This window comes from Calypte anna, chromosome 2 (genome assembly GCF_003957555.1).
Source record: "Calypte anna isolate BGI_N300 chromosome 2, bCalAnn1_v1.p, whole genome shotgun sequence".
Taxonomy (NCBI): Eukaryota; Metazoa; Chordata; class Aves; order Apodiformes; family Trochilidae; genus Calypte; species Calypte anna.
Genome location: NC_044245.1, coordinates 140605265 through 140626344, shown reverse-complemented (window position 1 = coordinate 140626344; position 21080 = coordinate 140605265). Strand labels below are relative to the sequence as shown.

General features: G+C 43.1%; 1 protein-coding gene across 1 annotated transcript; it reads left to right on the top strand.

Moving 5' to 3' along the window:
* The first annotated feature begins 8 nt into the window (after window positions 1-8).
* On the top strand, window positions 9-6953 carry LRATD2 (LRAT domain containing 2). The gene is made up of 2 exons (XM_030444899.1): window positions 9-261; window positions 774-6953. The coding sequence occupies exon 2, from the start codon at window positions 779-781 to the stop codon at window positions 1673-1675; it is 897 nt and encodes a 298-aa protein (XP_030300759.1). The 5' UTR covers window positions 9-261; window positions 774-778; the 3' UTR covers window positions 1676-6953.
* Window positions 6954-21080: the final 14127 nt, after the last annotated feature.

Genomic DNA, 21080 nt, shown 5'->3' with positions numbered 1-21080 from the left:
AAAAGCTGCCTCTTTAAATGCTGGGGGCTGAGCCCTCGCCGGGGCGTCCGCAGCCGGATCCAGCCTCCCTCCCCTTGGCCGTGCCTCCCCGCCGCTTGTTGCACAGCACTGTGCCGGCAGCGCGGCGCACGGGCGCTGGAGCTGCGCGGGTCCGTGCCGGGGCCATGATCCAGCCACGCTGCGCGCCCACTCCTCTGCGCCTCCGCCGCGCCGCCCGATCGCCTTGAGCCGCTCCCGCCGCCGCGCAGCTTTCCTCGCCGGGTAAGTTTGCAGCCGCCCGGTGTCGGGGGAGGGAGCGAGGGGGAGGAGGAGAAGGCGGAGGCGCACCTGGCCGGCGGCCCGGCTGGGCTCGGCTCGGCGACGGGCAGGTGAGCGCCTGAGCGGCTCTCCGGGTGGCAACTCGGGCATTCCCAGCCTGGACTTCCCGCCCTACTACAGCATTTGCAGCCTCCTCTAACAGGTGGCCTGGTGCCTGCCCGCTGTCCGGCGGCTCCGGCGCCTTTCTCCTCCTCCTCGTTGCCTCCTAACAAGTGGTGGTGCCGCCTCACCTTCCTCCGTGCAGGTAGGGGGGGTCCGCTCCCCCCATGGGGCCACTGCTGCCCCTCCCGAGGGGCTCTTGCAGTCCCCGAAGGCTCTCACAGGGGCTGGGTTGCAGCGAGGAGAGGTGGGGACCGCGTGTTGGGGAGAACTGTGTCCTGCCGCCCCCTTGCTTCTCTGGAAACCGCTCACCGCGTCCCTGCCCTCACGGCCGCGCTGTGTCTCTGTCGTTGCAGCGGGCATGGGGAACCAGGTGGAGAAGCTGACCCATCTGAACTATAAGGAAGTTCCGACAGCCGACCCCGCGGGTATGGACAGAGATGAAGGGCCCAGGATCGGGGTCTCCTACATCTTTTCGAATGATGATGATGAGCTGGAGCAGCAGCAGGATTCAGTGCATGACCTGGGGGGTGAGCACCCGGCCCTGCAGCCCTACGATCCCCAGCTGCACGAGGTGGAGTGCTCAGTGTATTACCGGGACGAGTGTATTTACCAGAAGAGCTTTTCTGAGGAGGACATGCTTCCAGAGGAGGGTGATGAAGGAGGTGGGGGCCATCTGAGCACCTACACCCCAGAAAACCTGCTGAATAGGTGCAAACCGGGTGACCTGGTGGAGTTTGTGTGCCAGGCCCAGTATCCACACTGGGTGGTCTACGTCGGGGATTTTCAAGTTGTGCACCTTCATAGGCTGGAGGTGGTGAACAGCTTCCTCACGGATGCCAGCCAGGGCAGGCGGGGCCGCATTGCCAACCAGCTGTACCGCTACAAACCCCTCAGCCCTGCCGTGGTGGTGCGCAACGCCCTGGAGCAGGTGGGTTGCAAGGACCGGGACTTGAGCTGGAGAAACTCTGAGTGTTTTGCTGCCTGGTGCCGGTACGGCAAGCGGGAGTTTAAAATCGGCGGGGAGCTGCGCATAGGCAAGCAGCCCTACCGACTGCAGATCCGGCTGGGTGACAAGCGCAGCCACACGCTGGAGTTTCAGAGCCTGGAGGATCTGATTATGGAGAAGAGAAGAAATGACCAGATTGGTAGGGCTGCTGTGATCCAGGAACTCTCCAGCCACCTTCAGGCTGCAGAGGAGGAGGAAGAGGAGGAGGAAGACCATCACCATCCAGGTGCTCGGACTGCTGTAGAGTAGCAGCCTCAGCACCACCACACCACTTAACCTGGGTGATGGGGATTAAAACTGAAGGCTGCGAAATTGAGCTGTTATAAGCCCTTTGGGCTGCTTCAGTGCAGCTTCATTCCAATCACATGTGAAAGGAAGGGGGAAAGCTGATTAAGTGTCTGTGCTTTAGTGCTTAACTCCTTCAGTGCTTGATAAAAACAACTGACTTATTTGTAGAGGATAAAACTCAGGGCAATTCTACCCCTCTCCACTCCCATCTCTTTCTGTTCCTTTCTGCCTTCTGTGTGCATAAGCCTTTCCCCCAACCATCTGCAGTAGGCCTGCTAATACTAAATGCCTTTGACATCTACTTATCAGCAGAAGTTAATAGTATTAAATACTCTTAAGGAGCCAACAATTTTCAGGACATGGCCATGAAGCTCTGAGGGCATGATTAGTTTGGTAGCTGAGAAGCATGAGGATATTTTCCTTTCTCTTCCCCTGTTTCTCTCAATTGTGGCTCTTGTTGGTACTGCACTGAACTGCTTGCTTGCCTGGTGTAAGGCTACAATGGGTTGGTAGCCAGCCCTCCAGAAGGTGTTAGGGAGAAATCTGCACTAATTTTAATGAAATGGATTTGGTGTGTCTGGCGCCTTCTTAATTGATAGAAACATGCAGACAGGCTGGGGAAGCTTCTCCTTTGCTATCAGTGTGTGGCTTTGAAGACAGAAAAGGCATTTATTTCTGACCAGTCCCAGGGGAGGAGGAAGTTTGCAATCCTGAGTAAGGAGTCTGCGCATTGGTGTGTGCTGGGACTTCAGGCAGAGCTGTGCTGGTGCTTGTTACAGGCTGCCTGGCTTTCCCTAAAGCAAATGGCAGAGCTCCCAATTACATCTGTGGTACAAGGCAGTAGAAGCAGGTTGCTCATGTGCAAGAGTATGTCTTAAGTAAGCTGTTCCTCGAGAGGGTGGCTTCTTGGCGTGGTGCTCCTGACCGTAAGCATGTTACAAGTTTTGCACCTCAGTAAATACAGCTTTTATAGGAAGTGATGGGAGAGAGCACAGGCTGGGAAGCATTACAGGCAGGGGGTTGGTTGTTCCTTTTTTCCTTCCTTATTGCAAAGCAATTTCCTCTTCATTAGGAATTTCATATTTCCTTATGTGCTATTTTTTATGGTATGCAGCTGAGCTATAGCATTAGGAAAAAAGGAGAGGATGTGCAAAGTTGTTGTGGAAGTCCCTCTTTAAACAAGAGGGGAGGGCAAATGCAGTGCTGCCTTCCTTGAATATTGCCTGAACTTGTTTTTTTAGCTGTTGATCTGGGCTCCCACAGAGGCAGCACTGTTAGATCTTTGTCCTGGGGTCTAAAGTGTGTGAGCTAACACTGGTTTTGAGACAGCTGCTAGTGCAAAATTCTTTCCCTTTAAAGCACAACAATGACGTAAATTTGAAGATAAGCTTGAGTTCATTTAAATAATGGAAACTAACAGTGTGATGTAAACTTGAAGCTTAGTTATTACTGTCTTCCCTGCAATTGTTTACAGTTATAACACAAATAACAAAGTACTTTGCATCCTTTCTGCTCCTGAGAAGGGAGCAAAGTTTGTCACTTAAGAATAAGTAATACCAGCTTTTAATTAGTTAAGACTACATATAGCAACTTTGCCAATATGATGCAAATAGATTGTGGTGGTGTGGTTTCTGCCTAAAATACACAAGCTAGAAGACTGTGAAAGACTACTTCATCCTCACTTCAGGAGGAGAAACAACTTTTAGAGTTCTGCAATAAACCATATTTTTTTCCTTAATTACTCCCATGCTCTCATTTTGGGCTGTAAAAGACCCAGATCCACAGGAGATTTTAACACCAAGCTCCCTTGGAATGCTATAGCTCAGGTGTCTGCTCTAAATTGTTCTGTTTCTCTGATATGCAATTGAGTTATACTCAAGTTACTGTGTTTGTCATGCAGCTGTGCAACTTCACTTCGAGAGCATAATAACTATCCATATCTAACCATGCTAGGGTTAATATGTGGATGTCTGCACACAGGTTTTATACACCTATTAACCACTAAGAGCTGAGATTACTGCTGAAATAGCTGGAGAAAGAGTGAAGGAGTTTTTTTGTTGCACCTATTTTTCTGTCTCTTGCATCAGTTGATACGAGACAACTGAGATTATTTAGACCATGAGTCCGTGTCTGGCTGTGGTTTCTTTCATACTGAAACCTTGTACATAACAAAATCTATTTCACTGTGTAATATAGGTATGTAAAATAATATTTTCTTACAGATATTTTTGAAAGTTAAAAAATAATAATCCCTTCATAACCTTGCATTTGAAAGTAAAGTTATGCACATTATTTTCCAGTCCTCTGAATGGGTTTATTTTTCATTAGTGATCTAAAGTATATTCTAGGTCATAAAGTATAGAAACTGCTATAAATGTCAAATATTATGTATCTACAGGGTACTAAACAGTAAACTAGTTGAGAAAATATTTTTCCCTTGTGTCTGAAATATCAGAACTATGACACTTAGCCATTTCTCTCCTTTTTGAGATACCTTGCATAGTCTGGCTTTTTTTACTGGTTTGTTTTGTTTCTTTTTTTTTTTTTTCCTCTTTGCTTAATAAAAAAAAAGGACCAACTCTTCTTGAGAATGGAGAGCAAAGCTCCTTTGACCAACTTAAATTGTATCTTGTGCTGATCTTGGTGCTCCTCTGTACCAGTCATGCCTTACAGGATAAATTCCCACACAGGCAAAGGGCCTTAGAAAATAATCCCAGGGCTTGCACTGCCTTGCTAGGACAGAGAGAAAGCAAAGTAGACTCTGGTGTACATTCTGCTGTGCTATAGATCTATATGCTCCTATGCTCCTCTGACACCTGGGATACAGGTGTTCAGTATGCAAAGCCTAGGTATTTGGAATCTTTAAATTTCTCTGCAAGCTATGGGCATTTATTCTTTCTCCTGGTATTCCATTCTGTGTAAAAGTAGAAGAGGGAAAGCTTGGAAATTTGTTTGTTTGTTTGTTTAAATTTAGTCTGGAAGAGGGTTACCTCCATACAGGGCTTCTGTATTCCAGCACGTAAAGACACAACTGTTGAATCTTTAACAGCTGGGTCCTTTTTCCCTACTTGTTCATTAGGCAGTGTTATTTAATAGGTGCTACTAAATACCACTGCAAACATTTCTAAGCAGTCTGGTTTTACGGCCGTGGACCTGTAATGAGCTGAATGTGAGAACAGGAGTTGCTGTGGAAGCACACCACAATTGCTTAGTTTCTTGTCTTTGCTGCACTTTTACTCAGTTACTGTCTGCAGAATAGGCTGGAATTTCTAGAGCTTGATTCTGAAGAAAAAGATCTACCAGGAAAACAGACTTTTTTGTGTGGAGTACAAAAGAGGGGGAAAGAACAGATATGTGTTCTCTGCAGCTTCTTTAGCATACAGAAATTTAGGTGTGATCCTTCTGCAGGATCTCTGATTCAGCAAAGGCCCTAAGCCTACACTAAGGTCTGAAGTCGTGAGTAGACCCTACCTTGAGCCACTTGAAAATCAGCAAGACTATTCATGTGCTTGAAATAAACCGTATATTTACATTTCTTTGTGAATAAGGGCCTGGAATTTCAATCTGAGGTCTCTGGTGGGAGTGTGGAGAATCTGAGGTTGCGTAATCACTGGGAGAGAACAAGTAGTGCTGTGAAAGCTGTTTCTCAAAGGGCTTCTTGTCCAAACAAGGCTTGTGGAATCTAGCCTAAACTTTGGCCTCAGTTTCCCCCTGGAAATCCAGGAGCTGCACTGATTTGGTGAGAGGTGTGTTACACAGCAGTTATAAACTAAGCAGATAATTATGCTGCAGACTGTTCTGTGGAATCTCTTTCTGTCTTGCCATGCTTGAACTTCCCCTTGTGCTTTCAACAGTCAAAGTTAATTTGTTTTAAAAGCCCTTTGATAATGCAAACACTTAATCATCTGTATGAATTTACCAATTTGTGCATCCATACTGCTCCTGATAGGATGACTGCTGTGAATATCATTATGCACGTCTTAAGGCTGACAAGGCTGAGCCCCAAATGTGTAATTGTGGCTCTAGATAGGAAAGGTAGATGAGCAGTTGCATTTCTCTGGAGTATTGGTGTATTCAATGCAAATAATGTCTTGGAGAAGGCTTTATAGTAGAACTTACAATTATCCCTTAATTGAGTAATTTTAAAAACAAAATTTAGACATTTGCCTTCTATGGCAGTGAAGAAGGACTTAAACTCAAGACTATTTCAAGTTATCCCATATTTTGTCTTCATACAGAATACTGAATACAGCAAATCTCTAGAGCTCACCTGGCCAGTATGGTAGGCAGGGAAACTATCCAGAAACTACTTCAAAATTTTGTATTTTCTTACTTCAAAAAAACCATTCTTCAGACTGAAGGACTCTCGATTTTGGAAGTAAACTTTCAATTGTTTTGTATAAATGAAACCCTAAGGAAATTTCTGAAGTTTTGCTCATTTAAGTTCAATATTCCACTCTCAGTACTAAAATAGGTAATATTATGTGACATGTCTGTTTCAGATTTTGAATGTAATGGTGGTTTTCGTTTTGTCTTCTCCTTTGGTTAAGTTTTACCAAAGGTCTGTCCTTGGGTGTGTGAAGTGTGTTGTGGAGTGGTTTCACACCTGTGCTTTTCTGATAATTAACAGCACCAACCATAATTCTAAAAACCATAATTCTAACAGCCATGTAGGAACAAATATTTTTTCAAAAGCAAAATTTTAATTTTATATAAGAGATCATAGACTAGTAACTGAGTAGAGGTATGAAATACATTGTTTCCAACAGCAGTTTCTATTTGTAAGAAATCTTCTGTTAATTGAGTATGTGTTGACTACTCTTATAAATCAATGTGCAGTGATACAGCCAGGTGTATTGTATAATGGGCTTAGACTTTCAGATTAGATTTCTTCAAAACTGTGGATAGGAAAAAATCAGAGTGAGTTCACACACTGGTGGCTTAGATGGTTCTTTTAATATTGAATTAAAGCTTTCTTTAAATACACGCTTAATTCCTGACATTGTAACACTTCATGGAATCATCCACAATTACAACTGTAATCACAAAATATGATTTTATTTTTTTCCCCACCATGAGCGTTTTCTGTAAGCTGTTTTGTTAGTAAATGTTGAATTGTTAGTGCAAATATCTTCTTTTCCTGAGAAAGAAGTACAGATCATCAATTGTACCATTTCCTTCAAAATGAAGGGCATTGCATAGTAACTACAAAGAAATAAAAGATTTATAGTATCTTTTACATCCTTTCTTTTCTTCTTTTTCTGAATGGTGTGGTTTACCCCAGCTTTTTGGAAAACATGATTTCTTATGATGGATGCACCAGACACAAAACAATCCATATTTTCACTTCACACATGAGATTGAAATCTAACTCTTTGGTGGTTTTCTTGCTCCAAAGAGAGAGGAAGAGCAGTCTCTGTACACAGCCAGACCAGGAGATGCTTAATAGGCAATAGTAATATTAAATCTGATGAGGATCTGGCCCATAATTTAATTTTAAAAGGGGAAAATGAACTCAGCACAAGATCATATAGTAATAGTTGGCACCTGGGCTTGTCTTGTCTGCCAGCAACTGCTGAAGGAACAGATGTAGTGTCTGCAAGAGGCAGAAACAAGAGAGCATCAGAACTCAAGGGGAGTTTTTGGAAAATCTGTACAGCTGTTCAGTTTGCATGCTGTCCTGTCTCATGGAAGCACCAAAGATGGAATGGGATCTATATCCTACCAGCATCAGGCACAAGGTCATTTCTTACTGAAGACTTTCTTACTTAATGACTTTTGAGGGCCATTAGTTGTAGTAAGATGTTATACCCATAGGGTAATGTTCTTAATTTGTCAAAGCATTCCCCTATGTGCATGTCTACAATGACAAAACCAGCAATACAACAAAGTACACTCCTCCCGCAAGTCCTCACCAGAAAGAGCTCTTTGAGTATCACACAAAAGCACTGAGTTGACTCAAGCAAGACCACTGAGTGAAACCATCCAGAAGAAATTCAGCTATATCAAGGTGAGATTTCTGCTGAAGGTACCAGTGGAGATATTAGCTCTTCTGTGGGCTGCAGCTGTCCTTGACAGCCTTTTTGCAGCTTTAACAGGAGTGAAACAAATTCTTAGAGACAGCAGATTTTAAGGTTCAGGACCACAGGTGGGATTCCACCATAACATTTAATTGCTAGCTCTGGCATGGACTTAGGTGACTTGGAACAAGAGGTATGAGGCACCCAGCTGTACTCTATGTCACTGCAAGAGTTTCTGAATTTTCAGCTGATTATTAGATCTGAAAAAGAACATGAAGAACCAAAAAGTGAGTCGAGTGACCTGAAAATTCCTGCTTAGCTGCCACCTAGTACTGCAAGATGCTAGCCTCTGAATCTTGTTGTTGTTGTTTGGTTTGGTTGGTTGGTTGGTTACTTTTGTTGCTTAGTTATTTTCCATAGTGTTTCCAGAATTTTGGTTGTGGACCTTTTATCTCGCTGAGAAGTTTCTCCAAGTTCATCAGTAAAGCAGCTTGTGACTTCTCTCACAGCCTCTGCCTTCAGGGAAGGAGATCCATTAAGCAGGATCCTGCCTCACATCCCAGTAGCTGTTCCCAGCTGGTCCTGCCACATTTCTCAGGCTTACCCAGCTCAGGTGCTTCATTGCACAGAGCTCCCAGCTACTCCTCTGACACCAAGACAATAAACCCAATTTGTAATTTAAAGCCTTCAGGAGAAGCAGGAACCTTCCTCCCACTTCCAAAAGTGACATGTTTCCAGCCTTTGCCATCATTGGGCATCTTATTTTCCAATCCAACAAGCACAGACTGCTTGTCCCACCTTCAATATAGCTTTTTACCCAGGATTTAGAAAGGATCCAGTCAACCTCCTTTTCATCATCCCAGTCTCCTGACTTTCTGCTGCAGCTCCTCTACTCAGTGACAAGAATCATGCACCAACACACAACTGTTGACAACGAGCCCCAGCAAGAAGTCCCAGGAGCTCGTCACCAAGTAGAGTGACAAGTTAAAGTGCCTGAGACCTGCAGACCTGCATCTTTGCTGTAGTTAACTTAAGCGAAGGGCCCAACCCCCCTCACTCCTAGTGAGGGAGAAAATAAGATGGAAAAGCTCTCAGGTCAAAATAAAGACAGGGAGATCAATTACCAATAACTGTCATGGGCAAAACAGCATTAATGTAGGAAAAATTAATTTTTTTGCAAATTAAATTACATTTTAATCATAGAATCACAGTATGTCAGGTTGGAAAGGGACCACAAGGATCATCTGGTCCAACCCGTCTAATGTTACTGTTTATATGAGATGTCTCAGCACCCCATCAAGCTGAGAGATAAAACTTGCTGAAGTGGGGGCATCCACAACTTCCCCAGGGAGACCATTCTAATGTCTAAATGTCCTCACAGTAAAAATTTTCCTCTTGTAATGGAATCTCCCCAGGAGCAACTTGTGCCCATTGCCCCTTGTCTTGTCTATGTGACTCCTTGTAAACAGGGAATCTCCATCTTAACTTCCCTTTAGGTACTGGAACATAGTAATAAAGCCACACCTTCTCAAGGCTGTACAAGCCCAGTTTTCTCAGCCTCTCTTCATACATCAGGTGCTCCAGTCCTCTGATCAACTTCATGCCTCTCCAGCCTGTCTGCAGGGACCAAAACTGGATGCAATACTCCAGGTGAGGTCTGACAAGCAGTGAGTAGAGCAGAATGATGACTTCTTTCTATCTGCTGATGATTCCCTTGTTGATGCAGCCCAGCATCCTGTTGGCTTTCTTTGCAGCTGCTGCACTGTTTGCTCATGTTGAGTCTGTTGTCCACCAAGACCCCCCAGTCTCTTTCCTTAAGGGTTCTCTCTAGCCAAGTGGGTCCCAGTCTGAGCTGTACTCCTGGGTTATGTCTTTCCAGGTGCATGATTTTGCACTTCTCCACATTGAACTTTATGATAAGTTCCTGTCTGCCCACCTCTTCAGTCTTTCTACGTCATCCTGGAGGGTAGCTCTTCCTTCTGGCGTGTCAACCTCTCCACTAATCTTGGTGTCATCAGTGAACTTCATCAGGGTGCTCTTCATCCCATCATCCAGATCACTTACGAAGATGTTAAACATCAGGCCCAATATTGATCTCTGGGAGACTCCACTTGTGACCCATTGCCAGTTGTAGGAAGAACTATTTCCTATTACCCTCTGGGCACGGTCTGTCAGCCAGTTCCCCACCCACCTCACAGACCTCTTATCCAGGCCACGAGTCAGTTTCTCCAGGAGAAGGCTGTGGGGGGTGCCAAAAGCCTTAGAATAGTTCAGGAAGATTATGTCCACCACTCATCCTGCATAAACCAAGCAGGTTACTTTTTCATAGAAAGCAATCAGGTTGGTTATGCAAAATTTTCCCCTGATAAATCCATGCTGGCTTTTCCCAGTCACGTTCCAATTGACTGATGACCATCCTCCATGACTTTCCCAGGGACTGAAGTGAGAGTAATGTGTCTGGTATTCCCTGGGTACTCCTTGGAACCCTTCTTAAAGATAGGGGTGATGTTAGCCTTCCTTCAGTCATCAGGGACATCTAATAATCTCCACGACTTCTCAAAGATTATGGAGAGCAGCTTCACAACAACCTCAGCCAGCTCTCTCATCACCCTGGGGTGGATTGCATCAGGATCATCGATCTGTACAGGTCAAGCTCCTGTAATAGTTGATGCACCAACTCTTCCTTTGCTGACAGCAGGTTGCTTTCTGCTTCAACTTGACCTTTTGCTCCTATGGGACCTGTCAGCGCTGGTAAAGACAGGGGTGAAGAAGGTGAGAAAGTAAAAATTAGTAAAACACTTCCCCCTCACTCCTGCCCAACTTAGCAGTGCAGGGCTGGGCTGGGGGTTGCGCTCAGTCCATCCCAGCCCCTCTCAGCAGCTCCTCCCTCCTCACACCTCTCCCTGCTCCAGCATCGGCCCTTCCTTGGGCTGCAGTCCTTCAGGGACAGCCTGCTCCCGCCTGGGCTCTCCACGGCTGCAGCTCCTGCAGGAAATATCCCCCTGCTGTGGCCTGGGGCCATCCCCGGGCTGCAGGGTGGGTCTCTGCTCTAGAGGGGTCTCTCCAGGGCTGCAGTGGATCCCTGCTCCGGGACTGCAGCACCTCCTGCCCTCCTTCTCCAGCCACGGCCTCTACTCACATGGGTCCCGGCAGCTCCGATCAGAGCCTGGGCAGGGACAGCCTTTACATTCCCTGTGGAGGTTGGACGGAGAGATGTCCTGATATTGTAGAGACATTTCCTCCAGTGTGTGGAGGACACGATGTCTGGCCCTGTGCAGACTCTGTTGGGCACACACTGCTAGCTGTATGCCAGGCCCAGCAGCTTGGTGTGTCTCTCCCTAACACTTTCTGAAAGGATGTTTGACCCTCCTGATCAGGAGTCAGATGGAAGTGAGGAATCAAAGCACCCTTTGATCAGGAAGAGCTGGCAGACCTTGTTAGAAGGGTTTGGATCTTTCTAGAAACGCATGTCAAATAGGCAGTGAAAATCATTTGTCTCACTCCGGGTCACTAAGGATTGCGGTCAGCCTCTGTTGCAATCAGAATTTTTTGCTCCTATCATCAGCAGAAATTAACTGTGACTGTTAAGAAGAAAGTTAACTGGAGATACGTGAAAGTCTAGGGTCTCTTTTTTTCCCTTGCTTCTGAGCTTCTTCCATCTTGTCCCATTCAGAACCAGCATTCTGGGACAAGCTCTGCTATTTGTACAGTACTTGGTGCAATGAGGTCTCAAGCTGTTTACATAGAATTAATCAAGTCAGTCACCAGAGGGCAGAGGAAATGAAATGAGGGTGTTCTGGACCATGAAATAGATGACTCACATCCCTGGAAAAGGTTTAATTGAGCAAAACAGGTACACAAATGTACCTGGCTAACCACAAAAATTGCACAGAGAAAGACAGCCCTTCTGAGAGAAGGATCAAGGCGCACTGACAGAACACAGAGAAATGTGTGAAGTGCTTACTTAGGTCATGTCTGTGGAGAATAGGATTCCATGAACAAGCAGTCCAGCTCTCAAAGAAGGCAACTGTCAGCATTTTTCTCTGGAATGCTTTCATTAGAGCTGTTCGTCATATCCAGTGGCTGAAACAAAGTCTGCTGGGAACCTCAGCACCGCATACACAGTGAGGAGTGCATCCTTCAGACACAAAGAAGTTACATTATGGAAACACTTTTGATTCTGTGGGGTTTTTTTTATTTCTTGGTGTTTTCTGTGCTTCTGTTCCTCAGTTCCTCAAGAAAGCAATACACCTATGGAAGGGATGTGCAGAAGCATGGATTCATAAAAGGCAGGTCCTGCTTGACCAACTTGATTTGCTTTTATGGACCAGATGACCCAACTAGTGGATGAGGTAAAGGCTGTGGACGTTGTCTATCTGGACTTTAGTAAGGCCTTTGACACTGTCACCCACATCATTGTGTTTGAGAAACTTGTGGTCCATGGAACAGACAGGTGGACTCCACTGTGGGTTAAAAACTGGCTGAATGGCTGGGCCCAAAGGGTTGTGATAAATGGATTTAAATCCAGCTGGGGGCTGGTCACACATGATGTCCCCTAGGGCTCAGTATTAGGGACAGTTCTTATTAATATTTTTATCAGTGCTTTGGATGAGGGGATTGAGTGCACCCTCAGAAAGTCTGCAGACAACTCCAAATCAAGCAGCTCTGCCTAATCCAGTGGTCTTGAACATAGAATTGAGGAAATGCTCTAACTGTTGCTGAGGGCCACAGCCATCTGTATTCTCTGGGTTAGTGAGTATTTGACCCATAATATCAAAGCAAAAGAGCCTTCCCATCAGGGAACAAGCAACCTCTGTCTTCAAGTAGATGAGTGTCCTGCAACTACAGTGTTCTCTGGAGGAGTGAGACACCAAGGCTTGAGCTCTTCCAGGAATTCAAGATTCTCAATGAATCCAGGGCTGACCTTATCTCTTCCATGTCACATGCACAGTACCACAACTTTAAGTAAGCCAAGGAGGCTAAGTCCTGTGGTAGACCACAATGTCAGGTCTCTGTAGGTTCTGCTTGAGCTGCATTTTCAGCAGTCGGAATAGCTCACAGCTCCTGGGCATGCACACACACATGCAAGATGATGTTTGAAGGTGTTGGGCCACATCTTTCAGGCTCAGGAAGCCTAGGGCTTAGCCACCTTAAGTGTCAGTGGACCAGGTTTTTGTTTGTTTTATCATTACTATTACAAACTATAAATATGATTAAAAGACATAGTCAACTATTAACAAAGCATTTTCTGATTATCTTTAAGGATAAAATAGCTTATTCTTTTGATGCACAGCTCTGCATTTGCCCACCTGCAGTAGGCACAAACATGGGTTTGTGTTTATAGCCCTTGCATGACCAAATGCATCTCCAATCCTCAACTCTAATGAGTTCCCATCACATGAATTAATTATACTACAAAGCACAGGAAAGAAAGCCATTAAATCTTAAATTAAGTTATTAAATTAAAATATTACTGCAGAAATTCAATAGCAGCCTGTAGCCCGTGGGAAGTGACTCTGCAGGAAAAAACACCATTTGCAGGTGAGGTGGCACTCAGAGCACCTTATCATATTCATGGGGAGGAGGTGCTGACCCTCTCAGAGAAACTGCAATTATAATGAATCTTTTATCCAGGATAAAGCAGTTATCCCAATACATTTGTGATGGAAGCTGAGGTACTAAATAAGATGCTAGCAGGATATAAATAATGAGGTGGTACACGGCTGGGTGTTGGAACCAAGCCACTAGAGCAAAATAATGGAAAAGGCAGAAGTTTAACTTACGAGGCACAATTTCTGTGGGAAAGGGGGTGGGAGGATAGTGCCGCATGGAAAGCTGATTCCTCAACTTGTAGTTAGTAACATAATTCCATAGCCCTGGCTGTCTTTGTTCAGAGCCAGAACAAGCAGAGTTGAATTACTGCAGAGGTCTAACCCTAGGTACAAGGCTAGATTCCAGATGAATGTGCTCCCAAAGTCTAAACATACAAAGGCCATTTTTGGCTTCACATAACTAAACCCATGCTGAGAAAGCGAAGAAGCTGCTGAATGCCTGGGCCTAGATTCATCAAAGAATTTAATCAACGTCCCACTGAAAAGGGATTTGAACTTATGCATGACTGCTCTGATAGTCTGAGACTCTCAGAGTACAGAGTATATATTATTTGATATTTTATGGTGGTTTCCTTTTATCATGCAAGACATAACTCTTATTTCTAATTAAAAATTTTAGTATAACACAGCTTGTAAGTGTCTCGTGTACAGCCTACTAAAGACACAGGATTGGATCTTAAAAAAAGAACAATGATTTTTTTAACCACCAATACCAATGCTTTTCAATATGATTCTGCTCTGCACTTCCCCTCTGCTGCAAAACTTAGGGAGAGAATTCCTAATAGGAACATCAAACAGTTTATGCATCATTGTACAACTGTGTTTTGTAACAGGTCTATTTAAATATCTTTCACTGAGATAAAGGAGTTGCAAAGAAAAATGGCACTATTGTGAATGTTGCCTGTTTTGTAACTCTATATGGTAAGATTTAAGGATTGCTGAAATGCTTTACTGATTAAAGGACAAATAATTAGCTAAACTTTTCTTCTAATTTCAACTGATGAAATAGCCACTAATAATCATATTTTGTTTTAAAGCACATTACTCTGTTAACTGGTCAGGCCTCTTACAAACTAAATCTAAATCCCAGTGAAAACAAAAGAAGTCTTTCCATCGATAGCTGAACAGGGATTTTTACCACGTAGCTGATCATCGATGAACTGCAGCAGAGAAATAAGTGTCTTTTTTTGAAATCAGATGGCAGCTGATGCCTTGCAACTACTCCAAGCAGCACTGCATGTCATTCCTCTCATAAAAAATCAAGTACGTGAGAGCACTGGGCTTTTTACTAACTGAAAGGCTGTCTTTTTGAAGTCTTTGATGAGCCTGTCAGCTCCTCCCTGACCATGGTAAAAAGGGACATCCCTTCACAGCCTGCATTAAAAAACAGCTATCCCACACAGTCACAGTCATAGACACAATGTAACATATTTAATTTTTTTGTAAAGTTCCATAATGTGGAATGAAGAGCTGGGGCTGGGAGGCAGCCCTGGCCACCAAGCAGTCCCAACATCCTAGGGACATCACGGATTTGATCTTTCTATGGATCTGCTTAGAAAGGAAAAGTATTCATTTAGCTTCCATCCAAAATGCTCCCAGGCACTGAGGAATTAAAATATACCCTCTGTTCTCCTTTCAGTTATGGCTTTTCCTAGAATCATAGCTAATTGCTCTGACCAGCATTTATCCTCAGGTAATCATTATTATCCTCCTTTTTCAGTCACTTCCTCTCCCCTGAGCTGTTGCAGCTTAAAAAGCTGTGTCCACAGGCTTTGCTTTAGCTCAGCAGCTTCTGCCTTCTCTCAGGGCAGGGTTAACTCACAGCTCAGTAGCTCAGAGCTGTTGGAACAGTAGCATTGTTGTTGTAATAAAAGTTCTATGAAAAAGAGTTTCTTCAAATAATAGAGATTATCACATGGAGACCAAGAATATTTCTTTGCTGTTCTCTAAAGCTCTTTCACCCACAAGAGTCTTGAATTTGCAGCACACAACCCCTCTTCTGAGTCAAGCTGGTCTGGCTCTAAGGCTTCAAGTCCTCTCTGCCACCTTCTTGAACCATATCAAATCAATATGGGATATTTCCTCTGGAATTTAGGTTTCTGAACTCCAGGGAACTGTACTTCTTGTGGTGAATATATTTCCTTTTCTGACCCATATGACTGGGAGTACAGCTGGCAGAAGAACCTGCAGGAAATATATAAATTCATAGCATTGATGAACAATCTGTGAATGGTACAGATGCCCACAGCATCTGTCCTGTTGCCATCTGATAGACCTTGAATAATCCATCACATTGCAACTGTCACAGGTGCTCCCATGTAGAATATTTTTGGCATGATTTCTTCAAGGTATGAGACTAAACCACTCTGATGAGTGAAGCTGCTGTTGTAGCTCTGCTTGGGATTTCAGCTCTCTTGGAGAGGGATAAATGCAGAATCAACACCACTTTTGGGAGAGGGCTGGATGAGAAATCAAAAGCAGTTGCTTTGCTTGCTGCTGAACTGGGCCCTTTCAGCCTCAGAGTCTTGCAGGTTTCTCTGCACAGATACCATTCCTTGGGCAAGGGGAGCTGTGCCAGCATCCCACTTCTGCACCCTTCCTGTGTGAAATAGAGATGCTTGTTAGCTGCTTAAGGTGACCATGAAGAACAATCTTCAAAAGAAATTGTCATTGAGATTGTAAACACCTCTTGAAAATTCTTGCAGATATATGATAACATTGCAAAGCAGCTGTGTGGTGTGGGTCAAGATCTTAAAAGCACAAGATGCCTTTTGTTCCTGAGATGGTAAGGACTTGAGAGAAGGTCTTCATGCTGTTGATGGCCTATTAAATAATCTTTTGTTCCTGTCTCTAAGCAGCTGACACATCTCAATGGATTAAGCTGGTGAACACTACTTTAGGCCTGGTAACAGGTAAGTTTGCACTAAACTCTGCATTAACATTGCACTACAATTTAAGCTTTTTCTACTAAAAATCAAGAAAACTGGCAGATTGTGATAATTTTTGCTGAAGGAGAGTACTTTGTGAATATACTGTTGGGCAGGTAAATGATACACCTGGTCTAGCAGGGTTCTCCATCCATGAAAAAGGACAGATTTCCTTCAGGATGAATCCAACTACCCAAACACGGCTCCCTCAAGGCCAGTCTGTCCATAAGAGGCTTCAATTAGAAACAACACCTAGTTGCTAGACCTCAACTTCTCACCCAGTTAAAACCCATCCACTCAGACATGGTACCCCTCGCTCAAGAAAAGTTTTCATGGTTCTGACACAGTGTCAGTAGTAAACTAGGATCACATTGATTTGTAAAATCATGAGCAGACTGCAAAAAGGAAAGACAGTGGGAGGGGAAATTAGAGCTCGACAACAAGGTTCACAAATGAAGCTTACCAGGGCTGTATTTTTCTCCCTCTACCATATAATGAGATCAGAGAATTCCATATTCTATTCTGAATCAGGAATTTGTGCACACAAATGGCCTATGTGTCACCTAGGTGATTTCTGTTTCCCATTACACCACTCTGCTTCTCCCAATAAATGGAATGATTTTAGCTTGTGTGCTAATTAGGTGTAAAGTTGTCTGAATTTCTTTATTAATAGAGATTTTAACGTGCTCACTGAATGGAATATTTTATGTTTCCACTTGCTTCTGAGCTTACCAGACAGATTTTGCTATATTTGTACTGTAATCTCTTCCACTCTACAGATGAGAAGGAAAGGCCCAGCCTATTGCTTATACAGAACATCAGTTTGTCAAGCATTTTGTGTATCCCCTGGGATTAGAGGAGCTATGAAATTGTATCATTATCACTGCCTTCTGCATTACTGAACCATCAGGCAGGGCTTGAGAGAATATGCATGCATGTTAGTGCAATGACATTTTTAAGCCACAGTTTGCCTTTTCATTTTTTTACTTCCTGCATACTAATCCAGCCCCAGAGTGTTCCAGGCTGTTTCCCAGAACTAGGATTTCCTTCTCTGTTTTAAAACAATGATTTTTTTCAGTTATTTGAGGTATTTCACCCAATCCCATTATTTACAGATAGGAGTATTGTTGCTTTTGCTTTTATGAAGACATTCACAGCTTGTGAAGAGTGAAGCAGACTTGAAGACCGCTGTGAGGTGATTTGGGTTTCAACCTTTGTCTCCACAGCATGCCTTTGAAAAACAGGACACTCATAAGCACAGAACTGTGTTCTGCAAACATTGAAATGTGAAGACAAAGATGAAGGGCAACAGTAGTAGCAGAGTCATGACTTTACACTATCAAGATCTTACTTAAAAATGTGGATAAACCTGGCAGGGCTTAATTCTAGGAATATTTGGGGAGACTTTATTGCTCTCTACAACTACCTGAAAGATAGATACGGTAGGAGGGAATGTCCTCAAGTTGCACCAGAGGAGGTTCAGATTGGATATTAAGAAAAATTTCTTAACTGAAAGAGTGGTCAGGCATTGGAACAGGCTGCCCATGGAAGTGGTGGAGTCAACATCCCTGGAGGTGTTCAAAAACATGTGGACGTGACACTTCAGGATGTGGTTTAGTTGACATGGTGGTGCTGGGTTGACGGTTGAACTTGATGATCTTAAAGGTCTTTTCCAACCTTAATGATACTATGAGTCTATGTATTTATTTTTTCCACTTCATTAAACAAAAAAAAAATTCCAGTGTTAAACAAGGACCAACCTGCTGGGAAATTTTGTAAGTTTATTAGGGAGGGAAGTGCAAAGAATACCCTTTGACACTCCGCGGAAGTTACTGCTCCTTTGTTAGCACAAACCTTAAAAATAATTCCTAAATCAAAAGTCTATAAATAAATGATTAAGTGATAAATCTTCATCTCAGTGCTTGGTTTTGCTCCAGAAGCAAGAGTTCTGCCTCACTGGTGTATTGTGCTCCCTGGTGGTCCCTGGGAGCTGCAGAGAGAGCTGGCATGGAGGGAAGGCTCCTGATGTGTGCAGGTCCTGACAGGGTGCAACTGTGCTTTTGGACACAACCCTAAACAAACAGCAGTGTCAGCCTTTTCAGTGCTTTAAGAGAAGTCACTGTGATGCAGCCATCCATGCTAGGTTAGGCTAGGAAGGATTAACTCTTCCCAAGGCAAGGAGTTTTCCTCTTCTGTTGTCCAAATCTGAGCAGAGAGGCCATTCATCCACTCTTTACTCCCTCTTTGCTCTTCCATTAGCTTGGTAACCAGAAAACCAAAGAATTCAGTGCACTGACATTATGTGGTTGTGGAGGGTGTAAGAGGTTTCAGATTCTTCATGCACTTTTGCAGAAGCATGAAGGTTAAAATAATGTTAACATTTAGAGGATAGGAAAGCAGGCTGAGGAGGCACAGTCCCAGCAGCCTGGCAGCTCTGCTCGTGTCCTATATATTTTTCCACAGGCTAATGCTGTGGCATGCTGGAATGTTGTTTTGAAATAGGAAAATAAGGTGATTGATCACATTGTATTATGAAATGTAATTCTAGAGAGAATTTCATAAATGCATACAAAACTTGTAGTTCATATTTCTCAACTATAATACTATGTATCTTCTGAAAAACATGAACTTCAAAGCCCATAAGTGATGTGTAATGCTAGCACTGGAAATAGACCTCTTGAATGAAAAAAAGAGGTGTTTTTTTCTTTTTCACAGAAAAATATTTTGGATTTGTGGATGAGTTTGCCCATTTTTTCAAGGAGGGAAATGACAGTAGTTTTTCTTCCACTCTTGGGACTGTTATGGGACACTGCAGTTGGAATTTTGTGATTTAATAAGGGAGCACACCCACAAATGTAGGAAAAGATGATTAAAGTGAATTGCAAGAATTTAATTTGCTATTCATTGGTCTTTATTCCCTTTTGGTTTCAAATGGGCGTATGATGAGGTGTATGCAAAGAAACAGAGAATATGAGTCATTAGCCCTGGTATGTAAAGCAAAATGAATGAAGTTTGCAATGTGGACATTGATCTCATGCAGCTGCTTTTGACTTAGATAAATTTCCAAAAGTCTGATATCCTTTTAGACTCTGTGATAACGAGTGCAGACTGTTCAGTTGATAAGCAGAGCATTTTTCAAATAATGCTGAGTGAGATTTCTGCACTGAAGCACTGAAGAACACTTGAGTATTTCTGATGGGGAAAAAAAAATACAGCCTTCTAGTAGAGGCCATATGGAAGGTACTGACTGCTCCAAGGAAGGAGACATGCTGCCTCAGTTGAGCATTAACAGCTATAAATTTTTACCTGACTAAAACACCACAGAACTAAGTCACTCATCAATGTTCAGAAACATACTGGGTTCTTAATAACAAGGTGAATGCTATGGATAAGAAGCAGAGAGATAAGTGTTTTCTTCTTGCACTGAACTCCTGTGGCCATACATAGCCCTGAGAGATTCTGCCCTGCTTCAGTGACCAGGCAAAAGGGGCAACTGTAGCCTCTTATTTCCATGTGTGGGTTTGTCACTAAATACAATTATCTTTCTCCTGTTCTTTTAAGGAGATGTTACTACAGCAATAGCTTTAATACCAGGTAGATATTTCCATTGGTTTAGGCAATGTTTTATCAACAATCTTCCTATATTAAATAACAACAGTGGTTGGTAGAACTGGAAAAATGTTCCTCGTTGAAGAAGCAGTCAGAGGCAGGCTTTAAATCAAGCGAATAAAATGTTAACAATTGATGGAGTACAGACAGCATTTAAAATAATCCATGTTGTATACCTAGGGTCACAGTGCCTGTCTGTGTAAAGACAAACCAACTTCTTCCACATTTGAGGTTTGCCAAAGAGTGAAAAAAAACTTGTCCAGACTGTCTGGAGTAAAGAGGAGTTTTGGGTAGTGTGAATTTGCTTGGTTGACTCAGATTTGGAGCACTGAGCCGCTGTCAATAGAAATATTTTAGTGGAGAAGTTATATAGTGTTCTCTGTGGATCTCAGTCTAGTATCTCCCTCAGATTAAGTTCAGGGATAATATTAAATAACAAGTTTTAAAGACAGGCTGGAATAGTTTGAATTGTGATCAACAAAGATGTACAAAATATTGTTATACATGGCAAAAGGATTCCCTGAGTTTTGTTTATTCAGTTCTTCCTGCTAATAGAGTTGTTGAGAGGAGGGATTTCTGTATTATTACACAGCAGCACTGTGTATGTGTCTGAAAATGTAAAAGTGAAAATGATTGGACACTGATTAGTAATAAAGGTGAAAGTACACTGTTCATTTTCGTTGCTCACATTGAAAGAAAGAACAAAGCAAACAATCAGGATTAAAAGCCAAGTTAATTGAATTCCAAATACTTCTCAGTGTAATAACTTACAACAGCAATAGTAGCACAAGCTAGGAAACATGACTAAAAATAGCACTTTTTCAGTCTCCATAGATTTCTTTTGTACTTTGTAAAGAGGCAAGCTCATCCAGAGGGTATTTCAGATCTTAGAACGGAATTACTTTCTCATATATACTCAGTATCTTTCTCTCTATATACATACATATATATATTTATACCCAGACACACACAAAGTGTGTGTGTCTATACGTGTATAGACACGTATGTCTCTGTGAGTCTGTAGGCTGCACATATATTTACCTGTGTATGCAAGAAGGTGTGCATGTGCTAACTGCACTCTGAACCCAAGACCCTCTCCCATATTAACAGGACATAAATTCAAGTGTGAAACTTTGACAGAGCAAATTATGATTGTGCTCATTTGCTGTTTGTACAACTATATTCCATAATGGAGTTT